At 51.4% G+C, this 18,550-nt stretch overlaps 1 protein-coding gene across 2 annotated transcripts; it reads left to right on the top strand.

The window, feature by feature from the left end:
• The first annotated feature begins 2,920 nt into the window (after window positions 1–2,920).
• SLC35C1 (solute carrier family 35 member C1) lies at window positions 2,921–15,857 on the top strand. 2 transcript variants are annotated; one of them, XM_075326642.1, is made up of 3 exons: window positions 2,921–3,002; window positions 5,345–5,847; window positions 11,558–14,033. In XM_075326642.1, the coding sequence occupies exons 2-3, from the start codon at window positions 5,373–5,375 to the stop codon at window positions 12,121–12,123; spliced, it is 1,041 nt and encodes a 346-aa protein (XP_075182757.1). In that variant the 5' UTR covers window positions 2,921–3,002; window positions 5,345–5,372; the 3' UTR covers window positions 12,124–14,033. The 2 variants fall into 2 exon arrangements, with proteins under 2 accessions (XP_075182757.1, XP_075182756.1); XM_075326641.1 differs by lacking the exon at window positions 2,921–3,002 and adding an exon at window positions 3,040–5,259 and having other exon boundaries at window positions 11,558–15,857.
• The last annotated feature ends 2,693 nt before the right edge of the window (window positions 15,858–18,550 follow it).

Genomic DNA, 18,550 nt, shown 5'->3' with positions numbered 1-18,550 from the left:
GGAAACTCGCAACTAAAAATAGCTGCGGATGCCGGCGGGCAGCTGCGGGAAACATGCGGCCGTACCTGCGAATATATCCGCAGGTACGAGCGTCCCGTGGGCACATAGCCTACGGAACTAAGGTGCTGCAGCCGCCCTGATAACAGCCCGGAGCATCCTCCTCCTCCACCATCTATACACAATGCATGGGGGGCACAATGCAGCCGGGGGGTAACGTCCTCCATCACCAAACCCAGACTCCTCCATCACACGCAGATAGAGAAGTGTGATCCGTCATTGCTTAGAGCACGGCTCATCCAGAGTCCAGTGAAGGCTGCTTTACACCGCTCCATCCAACGCTCGGCATTGTGCTTGGTGATGTACGGCTCGGCATTGTGCTTGGTGATGTACGGCTCAGCATTGTGCTTGGTGATGTATGGCTCGGCATTGTGCTTGGTGATGTACGGCTCGGCATTGTGCTTGGTGATGTACGGCTCGGCATTGTGCTTGGTGATGTATGGCTCGGCATTGTGCTTGGTGATGTACGGCTCGGCATTGTGCTTGGTGATGTGCGGCTCGGCATTGTGCTTGGTGATGCACGGCTCGGCATTGTGCTTGGTGATGTACGGCTCAGCATTGTGCTTGGTGATGTATGGCTCAGCATTGTGCTTGGTGATGTACGGCTCAGCATTGTGCTTGGTGATGTACGGCTCGGCATTGTGCTTGGTGATGTACGGCTCGGCATTGTGCTTGGTGATGTACGGCTCGGCATTGTGCTTGGTGATGTGTGGCTCGGCATTGTGCTTGGTGATGTACGGCTCGGCATTGTGCTTGGTGATGTACGGCTCGGCATTGTGCTTGGTGATGTACGGCTCGGCATTGTGCTTGGTGATGTACGGCTCGGCATTGTGCTTGGTGATGTACGGCTCGGCATTGTGCTTGGTGATGTACGGCTCGGCATTGTGCTTGGTGATGTACGGCTCGGCATTGTGCTTGGTGATGTGCGGCTCGGCATTGTGCTTGGTGATGTGCGGCTCGGCATTGTGCTTGGTGATGTGCGGCTCGGCATTGTGCTTGGTGATGTGCGGCTCGGCATTGTGCTTGGTGATGTGCGGCTCGGCATTGTGCTTGGTGATGTGCGGCTCGGCATTGTGCTTGGTGATGTGCGGCTCGGCATTGTGCTTGGTGATGTACGGCTCGGCATTGTGCTTGGTGATGTACGGCTCGGCATTGTGCTTGGTGATGTACGGCTCGGCATTGTGCTTGGTGATGTACGGCTCGGCATTGTGCTTGGTGATGTACGGCTCGGCATTGTGCTTGGTGATGTACGGCTCGGCATTGTGCTTGGTGATGTACGGCTCGGCATTGTGCTTGGTGATGTACGGCTCGGCATTGTGCTTGGTGATGTACGGCTCGGCATTGTGCTTGGTGATGTACGGGTCGGCATTGTGCTTGGTGATGTACGGCTCGGCATTGTGCTTGGTGATGTACGGCTCTGTAACATTACAGGGTCTCCACTTCGGGGCTGAGTTGCTGCACCCCGAGCTCGTCAGAATCATAAAAGAATCAGGATGTAGAAAGCGACGCACGGATCTGCTGAGGAGGGGGCGACACCGGCACAACGGCAAACTACGGGCGGGAGCATTAGAGAACCCCACACACCGGGGATACAGGCCCACAAGCTACTGGAGACGCAGAGCATCGCAGCTATGATAGAAAGGAGTCAGGACCCGCAGAGCATCGCAGCTATGATAGAAAGGAGTCAGGAGACGCAGAGCATCGCAGCTATGATAGAAAGGAGTCAGGACACGCAGAGCATCGCAGCTATGATAGAAAGGAGTCAGGACACGCAGAGTATCGCAGCCATGATAGAAAGGAGTCAGGACATAAGGAGTCAGGACCTGCAGAGCATCACAGCTATGATAGAAAGTAGTCAGGACACGCAGAGCATCGCAGCTGTGATAGAAAGGAGTCAGGGCCCGCAGAGCATCGCAGCTATGATAGAAAGGAGTCAGGGCCCGCAGAGCATCGCAGCTATGATAGAAAGGAGTCAGGACACGCAGAGCATCACAGCTATGATAGACAGGAGTCAGGACCTGCAGAGCATCGCAGCCATGATAGAAAGGAGTCAGGACACGCAGAGCATCACAGCTATGATAGAAAGGAGTCAGGACACGCAGAGCATCGCAGCTATGATAGAAAGGAGTCAGGACACGCAGAGCATCGCAGCTATGATAGAAAGGAGTCAGGACACGCAGAGCATCACAGCTATGATAGACAGGAGTCAGGACCTGCAGAGCATCGCAGCCATGATAGAAAGGAGTCAGGACACGCAGAGCATCGCAGCCATGATAGAAAGGAGTCAGGACACGCAGAGCATCGCAGCTATGATAGAAAGGAGTCAGGACATGCAGATCATCGCAGCTATGATAGAAAGGAGTCAGGACACGCAGAGCATCGCAGCTATGATAGAAAGGAGTCAGGACATGCAGATCATCGCAGCTATGATAGAAAGGAGTCAGGACACGCAGAACATCACAGCTATGATAGACAGGAGTCAGGACCTGCAGAGCATCGCAGCTATGATATAAAGGAGTCAGGACGTGCAGAGCATCGCAGCTATGATAGAAAGGAGTCAGGACCTGCAGATCATCGCAGCTATGATAGAAAGGAGTCAGGACACGCAGAGCATCGCAGCTATGATAGACAGGAGTCAGGACACACAGAACATCGCAGCTATGATAGACAGGAGTCAGGACCTGCAGAGCATCGCAGCCATGATAGACAGGCATCCGGCATTTGCACAGTGGGGTGCTGGGTGTCGGCTGCAGCTATTTCTGTGGGACCCGATGAACCTGCTCACCAGGCTGCTGCTGCTGCTCTCCTTTGTGACAGGGAACCTGGCAGCATTTCATGTGTTGGGCGTGACTGCACGAGCCGCCCCTGTTCCTGGTGTGACGCTGCAGGTGAGCGGAGCTGACAGTCACCTCTGGTGGGCACCACACCTGATCGTCACATTACAGGTATAAAGGGGCACTGGATGATGGGGGTAGGGGGTGAAAATGGGGGCGATATAGGGATTAATGAACAGACTGCAGGGTCCTCAGTGGTAGCTGGCAGCACACCTGGGGGGACAGCACAAAGATTAGACCGTCACAGTGATTTATTATTAGTCGCACAACCCGGCCCACCACAGCGGAGAGCAGACCCCATCACCATCAGGGACAGAAGCCGAGGTAGAGAGGGCCGGGCTGTCTGTGGCTGGCACTGTTAAAGGGGCACCCTCCATATGACAATGGGGCATCCTATATCTGGCATTGCTAATGGGGCACCCTCTATTTTTCACTGTTAATGGGGCACCCTCTATGTGGCACTGTGAATGGGGCACCCTTTATCTCTCACGGTTAATGGGGCACCCTCCATATGACACTTAATGGGGCACCCTCTATGTGGCTCTGTTAATGGGGCACCCTCTATATGGCACTGTTAATGGGGCACCCTCTATATGGCACTGTTAATGGGGCACCCTCTATATGGCACTGTTAATGGGGCACCCTCTATATGGCACTGTTAATGGGGCACCCTCTATGTGGCACTGTTAATGGAGCATCCTCTTGGTGGCACTGTTAATGGGGCACCCTCTATGTGGCACTGTTAATGGAGCATCCTCTTGGTGGCACTGTTAATGGGTCACCCGCTATGTGGCACTGTTAATGGAGTATCCTCTTTGTGGCACTGTTAATGGGGCACCCTCTATGTGGCAAAGTTAATGAGGCACCCTCTATATGGCACTGGTAATAGGGCACCCTCTATGTGGCACTGTTAAAGGGGCACCCTCTATCTGGCACTGTTAATGGGGCACCCTCTATCGGTCATTGTTAATGGAGCACCCTCCATATGACACTTAATGGGGCACCTTCCTGTGGCACTGTTAATGGGGCACCCTCTATGTGGCACTGTTAATGGGGCACCCTCTGTCATTGTTAATGGGGCACCCTCCATATGACACTTAATGGGGCACCCTCTATGTGGCACTGTTAATGGGGCACCCTCTGAGTGGCACTGTTAATGGGGCACCCTCTATGTGGCACTGTTAATGGAGCACCCTCTGAGTGGCACTGTTAATGGGTCATCCGCTATGTGACACTGTTAATGGGTCATCCGCTATGTGACACTGTTAATGGGTCACCCTCTATGTGGCACTATCAATAGGGCACCCTATAGTTGGTACAGTAGCGGCAGGTATGGGGCACTCTGTCTGGCACTGTTAGTGGGGCAATCTCTGGCTGGCATTGTATGGGTAGTACATTGAAGGCACTGTATAAGGGGCTCTCTCTGTCTGGCACTGTTAGTGGGGCAATCTCTGGCTGCCATTGTATGGGTAGTACATTGAAGGCACTGTATAAGGGGCTCTCTCTGTGTGGCACTGTTAGTGGGGCAATCTCTAGCTGCCATTGTATGGGTAGTACATTGAAGGCACTGTATAAGGGGCACTCTCTGTGTGGCACTGTTAGTGGGGCAATCTCTGGCTGGCATTGTATGGGTAGTACATTGAAGGCACTGTATAAGGGGCACTCTCTGTGTGGCACTGTTAGTGGGGCAATCTCTGGCTGGCATTGTATGGGTAGTACATTGAAGGCACTGTATAAGGGGCTCTCTCTGTCTGGCACTGTTAGTGGGGCAATCTCTGGCTGGCATTGTATGGGTAGTACATTGAAGGCACTGTATAAGGGGCACTCTCTGTGTGGCACTGTTAGTGGGGCAATCTCTGGCTGGCATTGTATGGGTAGTACATTGAAGGCACTGTATAAGGGGCACTCTCTGTGTGGCACTGTTAGTGGGGCAATCTCTGGCTGGCATTGTATGGGTAGTACATTGAAGGCACTGTATAAGGGGCACTCTGTGTGGCACTGTTAGTGGGGAAATCTCTGGCTGGCATTGTATGGGTAGTACATTGAAGGCACTGTATAAGGGGCTCTCTCTGTGTGACTGGCACTGTTACAGGGCCCTCTGCCGCCGGTAGTCTCGGCCTGGCAGTCACTCTTGTAGTCAGTGCATCTGCACATTATCACCTTCAGGCATTCACATCACTTACCAGGAAGAGATTTACAGTAACACCAGGTATCCTTCCAATCCAATGGCCGCCCCGTTCCATGCCGGCGACAGTTACACCTAGCGTGACGTCATCATGATGCGTCCACCCCGGAAATGTCAGTGTAGAGCGCGGCCGGGCAGCGCAGAGTGGGTGGGGCGTGCGGGCGCCCTCTTGTGGCGGCAGTGGTGAGTGCGCTGTATATAGCTGTGCAGACTGAGCTGCTGCTTCATGTCCTGTCGCCCTCACCTTCCCTCTGTTCGCCATGCACAGGGCTCTGAAGCGCTCTGGCATCCTGAGGATGGCGCTGTCTGGGGAGAAGGGGGCAGGAGAGGCCTTCCTGGTGCGGGCAGGGAAGATCGCCCTGGTGGTCCTGCTCTACTGGTTCATCTCCATCACCATGGTGTTCCTGAACAAGTACCTGCTGGACTCCCCCACCCTGAGGCTGGACGCCCCGCTCTTCGTCACCTTCTTCCAGTGCCTGGTGACCGTGCTGCTGTGTAGGGTGCTGAGCCTGCTGGCCCTGCTGCTCCCGGGGGGCGCTGTCGAGTTCCCCTCCGTCCGCTTCGACCTGAAGGTTCTGCGGAGCGTCCTGCCGCTGTCCCTGGTCTTCATCGGGATGATCACCTTCAACAACCTGTGCCTGAAGTACCTCGGCGTGGCCTTCTACACGGTGGGGCGCTGTCTCAGCACCGTCTTCAACGTGCTCCTGTCCTACGTCCTCCTGAAGCAGACCACCTCGCTGTACGCCCTGATGTCCTGCGGGGTCATCCTAGGTAAGAGATGCACCCCACCCGCCACACCACGCACTCGCACCACCCGCCACGCACCCACCCATCCGCCACACACCCACACCCCCCACCCATCCGCCACGCACCCACACATACACCCCACCTGCCACACCACGCACTCACACCATGCACACCACCCGCCACGCACCCACCCATCCGCCACACACCCACACCCCCCACCCATCCGCCACGCACCCACACATACACCCCACCTGCCACACCACGCACTCACACCATGCACACCACCCGCCACGCACCCACCCATCCGCCACACACCCACACCCCTCACCCATCCGCCACGCACCCACACATGCACCCCACCTGCCACACCATGCACACCACCCGCCATGCACCCACCCATCCGTCACGCACCCACACCCCCCCCACCCGCCATGCACCCACCCATCTGCCATGCACCAACCCCACGAACCCACCCACCTGCCATGCACCCACACCACACCCACCTGCCACATACCCTCCTGCCACGCACCCACCCATCCGCCACGCACCCCACACACCCACCCAACTGCCGTGCACCAACACCACATACCCCATCTGCCACGCTCTCACCCATCCGCCACGCACCCACACATGCACCCCACCTGCCACACCATGCACTCACACCATGCACACCACCCGCCACGCACCCACCCTTCTGCCACGCACCCATACCCACCCATCCGCCACGCACCCACCCATCCGCCACGCACCCACACCCACCCATCTGCCATGCACCCACACCACACCCATGAACCCCACCTGCCACATACCCTCCTGCCACGCACCCACCCATGCACATCATGCACCCACCTGCCATGGACCCCTACATACACCCCACCTGCCACACCATGCTCCCACCCATGCACACCACGCACCCCATCTACCACGCACTCACACTACAAGCTAGAAAACTTTCTAAAAAAAATGTTGCTCAGGTTCTTCACCCTTTTTTTTCTGCTTGTTGGCGGCGACTGGAAATATTTGTGAGAATTTGCTACAAGTGTGTCTACGCTGATACATTGTAGCAAATAGAAATATTCATATTGTGTAATCCTCACTGTCTACACTGGATACAATTGTAGCAAACCCTCAGCTGTGAGAAACTGAAAAAATTCTTGTCTATACCCGGTTGCAGAGAAGGGGGGGGGGGATGCGGATTTGGGGTCCTTGCAACTTTTTTTTTTCTTCTGACTATACAAGGACTGTTCCATTATCTCACTGCTGAAGGTTTGCTACAATTGTATCCAGTGTAGACAATTGTATATAAATAATCTCCTGTGCTGATACATTGCAGCAAATGATCAGCCGGAGAATAGTCTTGCAGATGATTGCGCAGACACTAGATGCAACCGGAGCGATCTCTGAAGTATTAATATGCTGCAACTGACATTCTGGCCAGTAGTTTGCTGTAGTCAGTGGCGGCAGCGTTCAGGTGCCCGTACACTTCAGGGGGCTATCAGCTGACAGCTGCACCTCCCAGCAGCCCCCACAAGTGTCCTCACTCATAAGCGGATCCTAGACATTTCTGGCAGCTGCTTACCTTCCACGACAACAAAAGGATCCAACATTCAGTAATCCCCTCCAGATGACACCAAGTCCCATTGTTCTGTCCACAAAAAACTAACAAACCTTTTTAATTTTTGATCCTGATTTCACCCCAAAACTTCAACTGCGTTTGTTACAAATCGCCCTAAAAGCCGACCCCCCCCCCTTCCTGTGAATGTGATTCAATCGAATATTTCCAGTTGCTGACAGCAAGCAGAGGCTCGGATATGAATTCAGTAATAATAATCATATACGGCTGCAGGAATCTATTTACATAATCCAGTCCACGCCTGTGATAGGGAATTCCAGGCCATTTATCCGGCTCCTGGGTTATGGCGTCCGCCGGTCGCTCACCCGGCTCTTCTAGAATCCTGATTCCTCTGTGCTGCTTGTTTAGTATATTAGTAATGCCGGGGATCTCACCAGTCAGAGCTGTGATTTGATGCCACCCAGCTTTCCCAGGATAGGATATTGGTGAATTTTCTACCTGGAAAGGACAGATTGGGACCACCATAGACTGATCATGGGGGTCTTGTGCCCCCATGTGTGACCACATCTATATTCACATATGTAGGGGCGGCAGTGCACGTGACCACATCTCTATTCACATATGTAGGGGCGGCAGTGCACGTGACCACATCTCTATTCACATATGTAGGGGCGGCAGTGCACGTGACCACATCTATATTCACATATGTAGGGGCGGCAGTGCACGTGACCACATCTATATTCACATATGTAGGGGCGGCAGTGCACGTGACCACATCTATATTCACATATGTAAGGGCGGCAGTGCACGTGACCACATCTATATTCACATATGTAGGGGCGGCAGTGCACGTGACCACATCTATATTCACATATGTAGGGGCGGCAGTGCACGTGACCACATCTATATTCACATATGTAGGGGCGGCAGTGCACGTGACCACATCTACATTCACATATGTAGGGGCGGCAGTGCACGTGACCACATCTCTATTCACATATGTAGGGGCGGCAGTGCACGTGACCACATCTCTATTCACATATGTAGGGGCGGCAGTGCACGTGACCACATCTATATTCACATATGTAGGGGCGGTAGTGCATGTGACCACATCTCTATTCACATATGTAGGGGCGGCAGTGCACGTGACCACATCTACATTCACATATGTAGGGGCGGCAGTGCACGTGACCACATCTCTATTCACATATGTAGGGGCGGCAGTGCACGTGACCACATCTCTATTCACATATGTAGGGGCGGCAGTGCACGTGACCACATCTCTATTCACATATGTAGGGGCGGCAGTGCACGTGACCATATCTATATTCACATATGTAGGGGCGGCAGTGCACGTGACCACATCTCTATTCACATATGTAGGGTCGGCAGTGCACGTGACCACATCTATATTCACATATGTAGGGGCGGCAGTGCACGTGACCACATCTATATTCACATATGTAGGGGCGGCAGTGCACGTGACCACATCTCTATTCACATATGTAGGGGCGGCAGTGCATGTGACCACATCTATATTCACATATGTAGGGGCGGCAGTGCACGTGACCACATCTCTATTCACATATGTAGGGGCGGCAGTGCACGTGACCACATCTCTATTCACATATGTAGGGGCGGCAGTGCACGTGACCACATCTCTATTCACATATGTAGGGGCGGCAGTGCACGTGACCACATCTATATTCACATATGTAGGGGCGGCAGTGCACGTGACCACATCTCTATTCACATATGTAGGGGCGGCAGTGCACGTGACCACATCTATATTCACATATGTAGGGGCGGCAGTGCACGTGACCACATCTCTATTCACATATGTAGGGGCGGCAGTGCACGTGACCACATCTATATTCACATATGTAGGGGCGGCAGTGCACGTGACCACATCTCTATTCACATATGTAGGGGCGGCAGTGCACGTGACCACATCTATATTCACATATGTAGGGGCGGCAGTGCACGTGACCACATCTATATTCACATATGTAGGGGCGGCAGTGCACGTGACCACATCTATATTCACATACATAGGGGCGGCAGTGCACGTGACCACATCTATATTCACATATGTAGGGGCGGCAGTGCACGTGACCACATCTATATTCACATATGTAGGGGCGGCAGTGCACGTGACCACATCTATATTCACATATGTAGGGGCGGCAGTGCACGTGACCACATCTCTATTCACATATGTAGGGGCGGCAGTGCACGTGACCACATCTCTATTCACATATGTAGGGGCGGCAGTGCACGTGACCACATCTATATTCACATATGTAGGGGCGGCAGTGCACGTGACCACATCTATATTCACATATGTAGGGGCGGCAGTGCACGTGACCACATCTATATTCACATATGTAAGGGCGGCAGTGCACGTGACCACATCTATATTCACATATGTAGGGGCGGCAGTGCACGTGACCACATCTATATTCACATATGTAGGGGCGGCAGTGCACGTGACCACATCTATATTCACATATGTAGGGGCGGCAGTGCACGTGACCACATCTACATTCACATATGTAGGGTCGGCAGTGCACGTGACCACATCTATATTCACATATGTAGGGGCGGCAGTGCACGTGACCACATCTCTATTCACATATGTAGGGGCGGCAGTGCACGTGACCACATCTCTATTCACATATGTAGGGGCGGCAGTGCACGTGACCACATCTATATTCACATATGTAGGGGGCGGTAGTGCATGTGACCACATCTCTATTCACATATGTAGGGGCGGCAGTGCACGTGACCACATCTACATTCACATATGTAGGGGCGGCAGTGCACGTGACCACATCTCTATTCACATATGTAGGGGCGGCAGTGCACGTGACCACATCTATATTCACATATGTAGGGGCGGCAGTGCACGTGACCACATCTCTATTCACATATGTAGGGGCGGCAGTGCACGTGACCACATCTATATTCACATATGTAGGGGCGGCAGTGCACGTGACCACATCTCTATTCACATATGTAGGGGCGGCAGTGCACGTGACCACATCTCTATTCACATATGTAGGGGCGGCAGTGCACGTGACCACATCTCTATTCACATATGTAGGGGCGGCAGTGCACGTGACCACATCTATATTCACATATGTAGGGGCGGCAGTGCACGTGACCACATCTCTATTCACATATGTAGGGGCGGCAGTGCACGTGACCACATCTATATTCACATATGTAGGGGCGGCAGTGCACGTGACCACATCTCTATTCACATATGTAGGGGCGGCAGTGCACGTGACCACATCTATATTCACATATGTAGGGGCGGCAGTGCACGTGACCACATCTATATTCACATATCTAGGGGCGGCAGTGCACGTGACCACATCTCTATTCACATATGTAGGGGCGGCAGTGCACGTGACCACATCTCTATTCACATATGTAGGGGCGGCAGTGCACGTGACCACATCTATATTCACATATGTAGGGGCGGCAGTGCACGTGACCACATCTATATTCACATATGTAGGGGCGGCAGTGCACGTGACCACATCTCTATTCACATATGTAGGGGCGGCAGTGCACGTGACCACATCTCTATTCGCATATGTAGGGGCGGCAGTGCACGTGACCACATCTCTATTCGCATATGTAGGGGCGGCAGTGCACGTGACCACATCTATATTCGCATATGTAGGGGCGGCAGTGCACGTGACCACATCTCTATTCACATATGTAGGGGCGGCAGTGCACGTGACCACATCTCTATTCACATATGTAGGGGTGGCAGTGCATGTGCGATCTCTGCTCCATTTACTTCTATGGGTAATGTGCATGTGTGACCTGCACCCCATAGCAGTGAATGGAGCCGAGGTCACACACTCGCTGCAATCCATTCTAATGGGGGCACAGGACCCTTCTCAGATCTCATTGGTCGCCCCTTCCCCCTAACTATCACATTATCTCCTATTCTGGGGAGATCACACAAATTTTAAAGGGGTTTCTCCAGCGCCGCTCTATTCCGCATTGGGAGATCGTCTGATGTTGGGTCCCTTGACGTTACGACCTCCTGATGTGGACGGTGCCGGAGAGCCCCTTTAATAGAACACAGCCATGTTATGTTTGAATTTATCTTTAATTTCGGATCTTTTTCTCTCCCCGCAGGAGGCTTTTGGTTGGGCATCGACCAAGAGGGTGCGGAGGGCACCTTATCCTGGACCGGCATATTCTTCGGCGTCCTGGCCAGTCTGTGCGTGTCGCTGAACGCCATTTACACCAAAAAAGTCCTCCCGGCCGTGGACGGCAGCATCTGGCGCCTGACCTTCTACAACAACGTGAACGCCTGCGCGCTGTTCCTGCCCCTGCTGCTGCTCTCCGGGGAGCTCAGCACCCTCAGTGCCTTCGACAAACTCTACACCTCCTATTTCTGGGGCATGATGACCCTGGGGGGCATTTTTGGTTTTGCTATAGGTTACGTGACTGGTCTTCAGATTAAATTCACCAGCCCGCTCACCCACAACATCTCCGGCACTGCCAAGGCGTGTGCGCAGACCGTCCTGGCCGTGTCCTACTACCACCAGACTAAGAGCTTCCTGTGGTGGACGAGCAACATCATGGTGCTGAGCGGCTCCTTCTGCTACACGTGGGTGAAGGGTCTGGAAATGAAGAACTCACAAGTTCCGGAGGAGCAGACGAACACTAACGAGGAGAAAAGTTCTTCGGGGGTGTAATGTGCGCTCCTGGAGATGTGGACGGGGCAGACCCCTTCTTATAAACTGGTTTCTTCATGGGAGACCCTGGGGGGGGGGGGGTTACAACTTGTATGACCATTCCTTCCGCCACCGTGGTTGGCACCCCGCTTCCCAGACACCAAAATGGAAAATCTGTCCTGTTTCTGTATTAAAGGGGTAGACCCAGAGTCTTGATCAGAAGCACGCCGCTCGTCTGCCTGTCAGGGGGCCGCTCGTCTGCCTGTCAGGGGGCCGCTCATCTGCCTGTCAGGGGGCCGCTCATCTGCCTGTCAGGGGGCCGCTCGTCTGCCTGTCAGGGGGCCAGTGCGCTCCGTATGATTGACAGTTTGGACCGGTTGCACTGCTAGACTAGTGTTGGTAGCAGAGGTAACGTTACCTCTGCAGCATCAGAGGAGCAAAGAGGCTGAATCCAAGCAGAATAAGGGCAGCAGCGCTTACAAGCTTTATTACAAAGAGCTTGTGAGTGCTTCTCCCATTGCCTAGAAAATAGATCACGGCTGACGCTGCAGAGGTGGCTGGTAACCTAGACAACTATCAATAAAAATAAAAAAAATATCCTATGTTCTCAAGGATAGGGGCAATATCTAAAAACACATAAATTGCAATTTTAACTATTTATGGTAGAGACCAACCCCCTTTAATGCATATATAAGCAGATTTGCCATTTAAGGATCCTGGAAAAGCTGGGGGGGGGGGGGGGGGGATTCATATTTAACGGACAAAGGTAGATTGGTGCGGATGAATTCTCTCCTCCCTTACGAAATACGAGTAAAGTCATCTTATAAGGGAGGGGGGGCTGCTGTTTGCAGATTCTCTCCCCCCCTGGATATTAGGGGGGGGCTGACATTTTACATCTGCTCCCCTCCTGTGCTGAGATGGGAGTACTCCTTTTTTTAATGTTCAGGTTTTCCATCCAGTCTGTTTGTGACACTGAAGTGTTATCATGGGGCCACCTTCGAGGTCGGGCAGATTTTCTAGAAACTGTTTAATATTTTTAATTATTGTTCCAAATTTGTGGTCGATTTCTATAGAGATAATTGAATTTTGATTATTTTTATTTATTATATTCGGGATTAATAACATGGCGGCTTTCTCTATGAACATAGCGCCCCCCCCTATCTCCAGGCCGTGTCTGGTACTGCAGCTCAGACCCACTTTATAGAGCTGTAATACCGGACACGGCCTGCAGGGGCGGCGCTGGGTTCAGGTGACAGCCGCCATGTTTCCCTTCTGTTATTTAGGGCGGGTTCCAGTGCTGTTACATGGGATATTCGGCGCTCGCACGGGCGGAGGTGAATCATTAACGTTTACAATGAACTAGAATCTTCTAGAAGTCGCTGCTGTTTTTCCGTAGGATTTCTTAAAATTATAAAAATCAAATAGTATCTGTACTTCTGACTCCGATTTGTATAAAACTTTATTCGTACTGTTTGCTGTCACTGTATTATCAGGAAGCGTCGTATCAAGAGCCATTTGTGTTGCTCCTAACAACCAATCCCATTTCAGCTTTCATTTTTACAGTGCAGATTTCAAAATGTAAGCTGTAATCCGATTGGTTGCTATGGGACATAAATTACTCCTGGTTAAACCCATAGCAACCAATCAGAAATCAGTATCATTCAGGGTAGAAAATAAAACCAAAAGTCTGATTGGTTGCTAGGGGCAATTGGTTTAACTGGGACCGATTACTGTCCATAGTAACCATATATAAAAAAATAATTATACTGTATGTATAATTATAGATTATTACATACAGCGGGTACGGAAAGTATTCAGACCCCTTTATATTTTTCACTCTTTGTTTCATTGCAGCCATTTGGTATTTTTTCTCAATGTACACTCTGCCCCCATCCCCCATCTTGACAGAAATGTAGACCTTTTTGAAAATTTATTAAACAAGAAAAACTGAAATATCACATGGTTATAAGTATTCAGCCCCTTTGCTCAGTATTGAGTAGACTCCTCCTCCCTTTTGAGCTAGTACAGCCATGAGTCTTCTTGGGGATCCTCGGCCATTCTTCCTTGCAGATCATCTCCAGTTCGGTCAGGTTGGATGGTGAACGTTGGTGGACGCCATTTTCAGGTCTCTCCAGAGATGCTCAGTTGGGTTTAGGTCAGGGCTCTGGCTGGGACGGTCAAGAATGGTCACAGAGTTGTTCTGAAGCTGCTCCTTTGTTATTTTAGCTGTGTGCTTAGGGTCATTGTCTTGTTGGAAGGGGAACCTTCTGCCAAGTCTGAGGTCTAGAGCCTCTGGAAGAGGCTTTCTTCCAGGATATCTCTGTACTTGGCCGCATTCATCTTTCCTTCAATTGCAATCAGTTGTCCTGTCCCTGCCCCATACCATGATGCTGCCACCACCATGCTTCACTGTGGGGATTGTATTGGGCAGGTGATGAGCAGTGCCTGGTTTTCTCCACACATACTGCTTAGAATTATCACCAGAAAGTTTTATCTGCATCTCATCAGACCAGAGAATCTTATTTCTCAGTCTGGGATCCTTCCGGGTGTTTGCAAAAAAAAAAAAACAACCTATGCAGCTTTCATATTTCTTGCACTGAGGAGAGGCTTCCATCGGGACACTCTGACATACAGGCCTGACTGGTGGAGGCTGCAGTGATAGGAGACTTTGTGGAGCTTTCTCCCATCTCCCTACTGCATCTCTGGAGCTCAGCCACAGTGATCTTGGGGTTCTTCTTTACCTCTCACCGAGCCTCTTCTCCCACGATTGCTCAGTTTGGCTGGACGGCCAGGTCTAGGAAGAGTTCTGGTGGTCCCAAACTTCTTCCATCTAAGGATTATGGAGGCCACTGTGCTCTTAGGAACCTTGAGTACTGCAGAAACTCTTTTGTAACCTTGGCCAGATCTGTGCCTTGCCACAATTCTGTCTCTGAGCTCCTTGGGCAGTTCCTTTTGACCTCATGATTCTCATTTGGTGTAAGCTGTGAGGTCTTATATAGACAGGTGTGCGCCTTTCCAAATCACGTCCTATCAGTTTAATTACACACAGCTGGACTCCAATGAAGGAGCAGAACCATCTCAAGGAGGATCACAAGGTAATGGACAGCATGGGACTAAAGGCCCAGTCACACTAAACAACTTACCAGCGATCCCAACAACGATACAACCTGATAGGGATCGCTGGTAAGTTGCTAGGATGTCGCTGGTGAGATGTCACACTAAGCGACGCTCCAGCGATCCCACCAGCAACCTGACCTGGCAGGGATCGCTAGAGTGTCACTACACGTGGAAGCATGCTGCGCTTGGTAACTAAGGTAAATATCGGGTAACCAAGGACAGGGCTTCTTGGTTACCCGATGTTTACCGTGGTTACCAGCGTCCGCAGAAGCCGGCTCCTGCTCACTACACATTTAGTTGTTGCTGTCTCGCTGTCACACACAGCGATCTGTGCTTCACAGCGGGACACCAACAACTAAAAAATGGCCCAGGACATTCAGCAACAACCAACGACCTCACAGCAGGGGCCAGGTTGTTGCTGGATGTCACACACCGCAACATCGCTAGCAACGTCACAAAAGTTGTTCATTAGCAGCGATGTTGCTTAGTGTGACGGTACCTTTACATATGAGTGTCTGAGCAAAGGGGCTGAATACTTATCACCATGGGATATTTCAGTTTTTCTTGTTTAATAAATTTGCAAAAATTTCTACATTTCTGATATTTTTTTTTTTTTCTGTCAAGATGGGGGATGGGTGCAGAGTGCACATTAATAAGAATTTACCAAATGGCTGCAATGAAACAAAGATTGAAAAACTTAAAGGGGTCTGAATACTTTCTGTATCGTGTGTGTGTGTGTGTGTGTGTGTCTTTGGGGAATTTTTCAGGGTGCAAAATTTTAACCTACATTTCTTCAAACTATCTGTATGCCGCTCAGCCAAAGACCAATCCAGCAATACCTTCATATGGCCGATCTGCTCCTCCGTTACTGGGGAAAAAGGCATTTAAATGTATATGTAAATGAGCCTGAAGTGCTTTGGTTTTATGGAAATGCTTCCCAAGCCTGTGTCACTCCAGCTCTAATCCCCACACAGCATGATCCGCCCCTGCTTTCCTGACTGCTGTTTTTGCTGTCTGACTTCAGTCCCGTGCGCGGTCCGGCTGGGTGTGGGGTCTGTGTGTCTCTTTAAGGCTGGTTTCAGACGTCCGTGTTTTAGGTACGTGTGACATCAGTTTTTAACTCTGATGTCACACGTACCCATGTTGCCCTATTGTGCACTCTCACACGGCCGTGCTATTTCACACGGAGATGTGCCCGTTTTTTCTCCGGCAGCACGGGTATCACATGGACACACACTGTTGTGAGCAGTGTGACATCAGTGTGACACGTACCAGAGAAAACATGGGTTTTTAAATAAAAAGATTTTCTATTGTTACCTGTATCCAGCGATGCTGTCTCCGGCTCTGCTGCCTCCCGCTCCTGACCCCCGCTCATTATTTTCATTGATTATTCACCGCAGTGAGCAGCTGGGAGCAGGGGCATCGCGGTGACAGCGCCGGACAGCATCGCTGGGGACATCGCTAGTGACAGGTGAGTAATCTGCCAGCAGTGTGTGCAGGGACGTCCAGGAGGTCATCGGATTTCCCAATGAACTCTGATGACACCCCTGCGACAACTGCGTTACAGCAAGTGTCACGATGGTGACTTCCAGGGGTTCATGAGAGTTCATTGGGAACCCTGATGAGTCCCTGGATGTCACTACACAAACTGCTGTATACTCACCTGTCACCGGCGATGTCCCCGGCAGTGCTGTCCTCGGCTGTGCTGTACCCAGCCTGTGCCCACGATGTTCCGGCTTCCAGATCCTCAGGCAGTGAATAGTCAATGAAAATAATGAGTGGGGATCAGGAGCGGGAGGCAGCAGAGCCGGAGACAGCATCGCTGGATACAGGTAAATATAGAACATCTTTTCATTACAGAGACACGTGTTTTACCCGGTACTTGTCACACGTATGCAAACACAAATGTCACACGTGTAACACATATGACACATGTATGACCAGAACCATGCGTGTGACTGGTACCTGATTAAACACGGATGTCTGAAACCAGCCTTAGTAATATAGGCTGGATGTGAGGTCTGTGTGTCTCTCCCAGTAATAAAGGCTGAATGTGAGGTCTGTGTCTCTCCCAGTAATAAAGGCTGAATGCGAGCTCTGTGTGTCTCCCAGTAATATAGGCTGGATGTGAGCTCTGTGTGTCTCTCCCAGTAATATAGGCTGGATGTGAGCTCTGTGTGTCTCTCCCAGTAATATAGGCTGGATGTGAGCTCTGTGTGTCTCTCCCAGTAATATAGGCTGGATGTGAGCTCTGTGTGTCTCTCCCAGTAATATAGGCTGGATGTGAGATGTGTGTGTCTCTCCCAGTAATATAGGCTGGATGTGAGGTCTGTGTGTCTCTCCCAGTAATATAGGCTGGATGTGAGCTCTGTGTGTCTCCCCCAGTAATATAGGCTGGATGTGAGCTCTGTGTGTCTCTCCAGTAATATAGGCTGGATGTAAGCTCTGTGCGTCTCTCCCAGTAATATAGGCTGGATGTAAGCTCTGTGCGTCTCTCCAGTAATATAGGCTGGATGTGAGCTCTGTGTGTGTCTCCCAGTAATATAGGCTGGATGTGAGCTCTGTGTGTCTCTCTCCCAGTAATATAGGCTGGATGTGAGGTCTGTGTGTCTCTCCAGTAATATAGGCTGGATGTGAGGTCTGTGCGTCTCTCCCAGTAATATAAGCTGGATGTGAGCTCTGTGTGTCTCTCCCAGTAATATAGGCTGGATGTGAGGTCTGTGCGTCTCTCCCAGTAATATAGGCTGGATGTGAGCTCTGTGTGTCCTCCCAGTAATATAGGCTGGATGTGAGCTCTGTGTGTCTCTCTCCAGTAATATAGGCTGGATGTGAGCTCTGTGTGTCTCTCTCCAGTAATATAGGCTGGATGTGAGCTCTGTGTGTCTCTCCCAGTAATATAGGCTGGATGTGAGCTCTGTGTGTCTCTCCCAGTAATATAGGCTGGATGTGAGCTCTGTGTGTCTCTCTCCAGTAATATAGGCTGGATGTGAGCTCTGTGTGTCTCTCTCCAGTAATATAGGCTGGATGTGAGCTCTGTGTGTCTCTCCCAGTAATATAGGCTGGATGTGAGCTCTGTGTGTCTCTCCCAGTAATATAGGCTGGATGTGAGCTCTGTGTGTCCTCCCAGTAATATAGGCTGGATGTGAGGTCTGTGTGTCTCTCCCAGTAATATAGGCTGGATGTGAGGTCTGTGCGTCTCTCCCAGTAATATAGGCTGGATGTGAGCTCTGTGTGTCTCTCCCAGTAATATAGGCTGGATGTGAGATGTGTGTGTCCTCCCAGTAATATAGGCTGGATGTGAGGTCTGTGCGTCTCCCCCAGTAATATAGGC

The sequence above is a fragment of the Anomaloglossus baeobatrachus genome, chromosome 10 (genome assembly GCF_048569485.1).
Source record: "Anomaloglossus baeobatrachus isolate aAnoBae1 chromosome 10, aAnoBae1.hap1, whole genome shotgun sequence".
Classification (NCBI taxonomy): Eukaryota; Metazoa; Chordata; class Amphibia; order Anura; family Aromobatidae; genus Anomaloglossus; species Anomaloglossus baeobatrachus.
This window is presented reverse-complemented; position numbering and strand designations above follow the sequence as displayed.

Bases quoted from the DNA above. Each gene is read 5' to 3' on its own strand.
- SLC35C1 (XM_075326641.1), top strand. From the start codon at position 5,168: ATGATGCGTCCACCCCGGAAATGTCAGTGTAGAGCGCGGCCGGGCAGC. The intron at 5,260-5,344 runs GTGAGTGCGCTG...CGCCATGCACAG, and splicing joins GCCCTCTTGTGGCGGCAGTG to GGCTCTGAAGCGCTCTGGCA. The intron at 5,848-11,557 runs GTAAGAGATGCA...CTCTCCCCGCAG, and splicing joins GTCCTGCGGGGTCATCCTAG to GAGGCTTTTGGTTGGGCATC.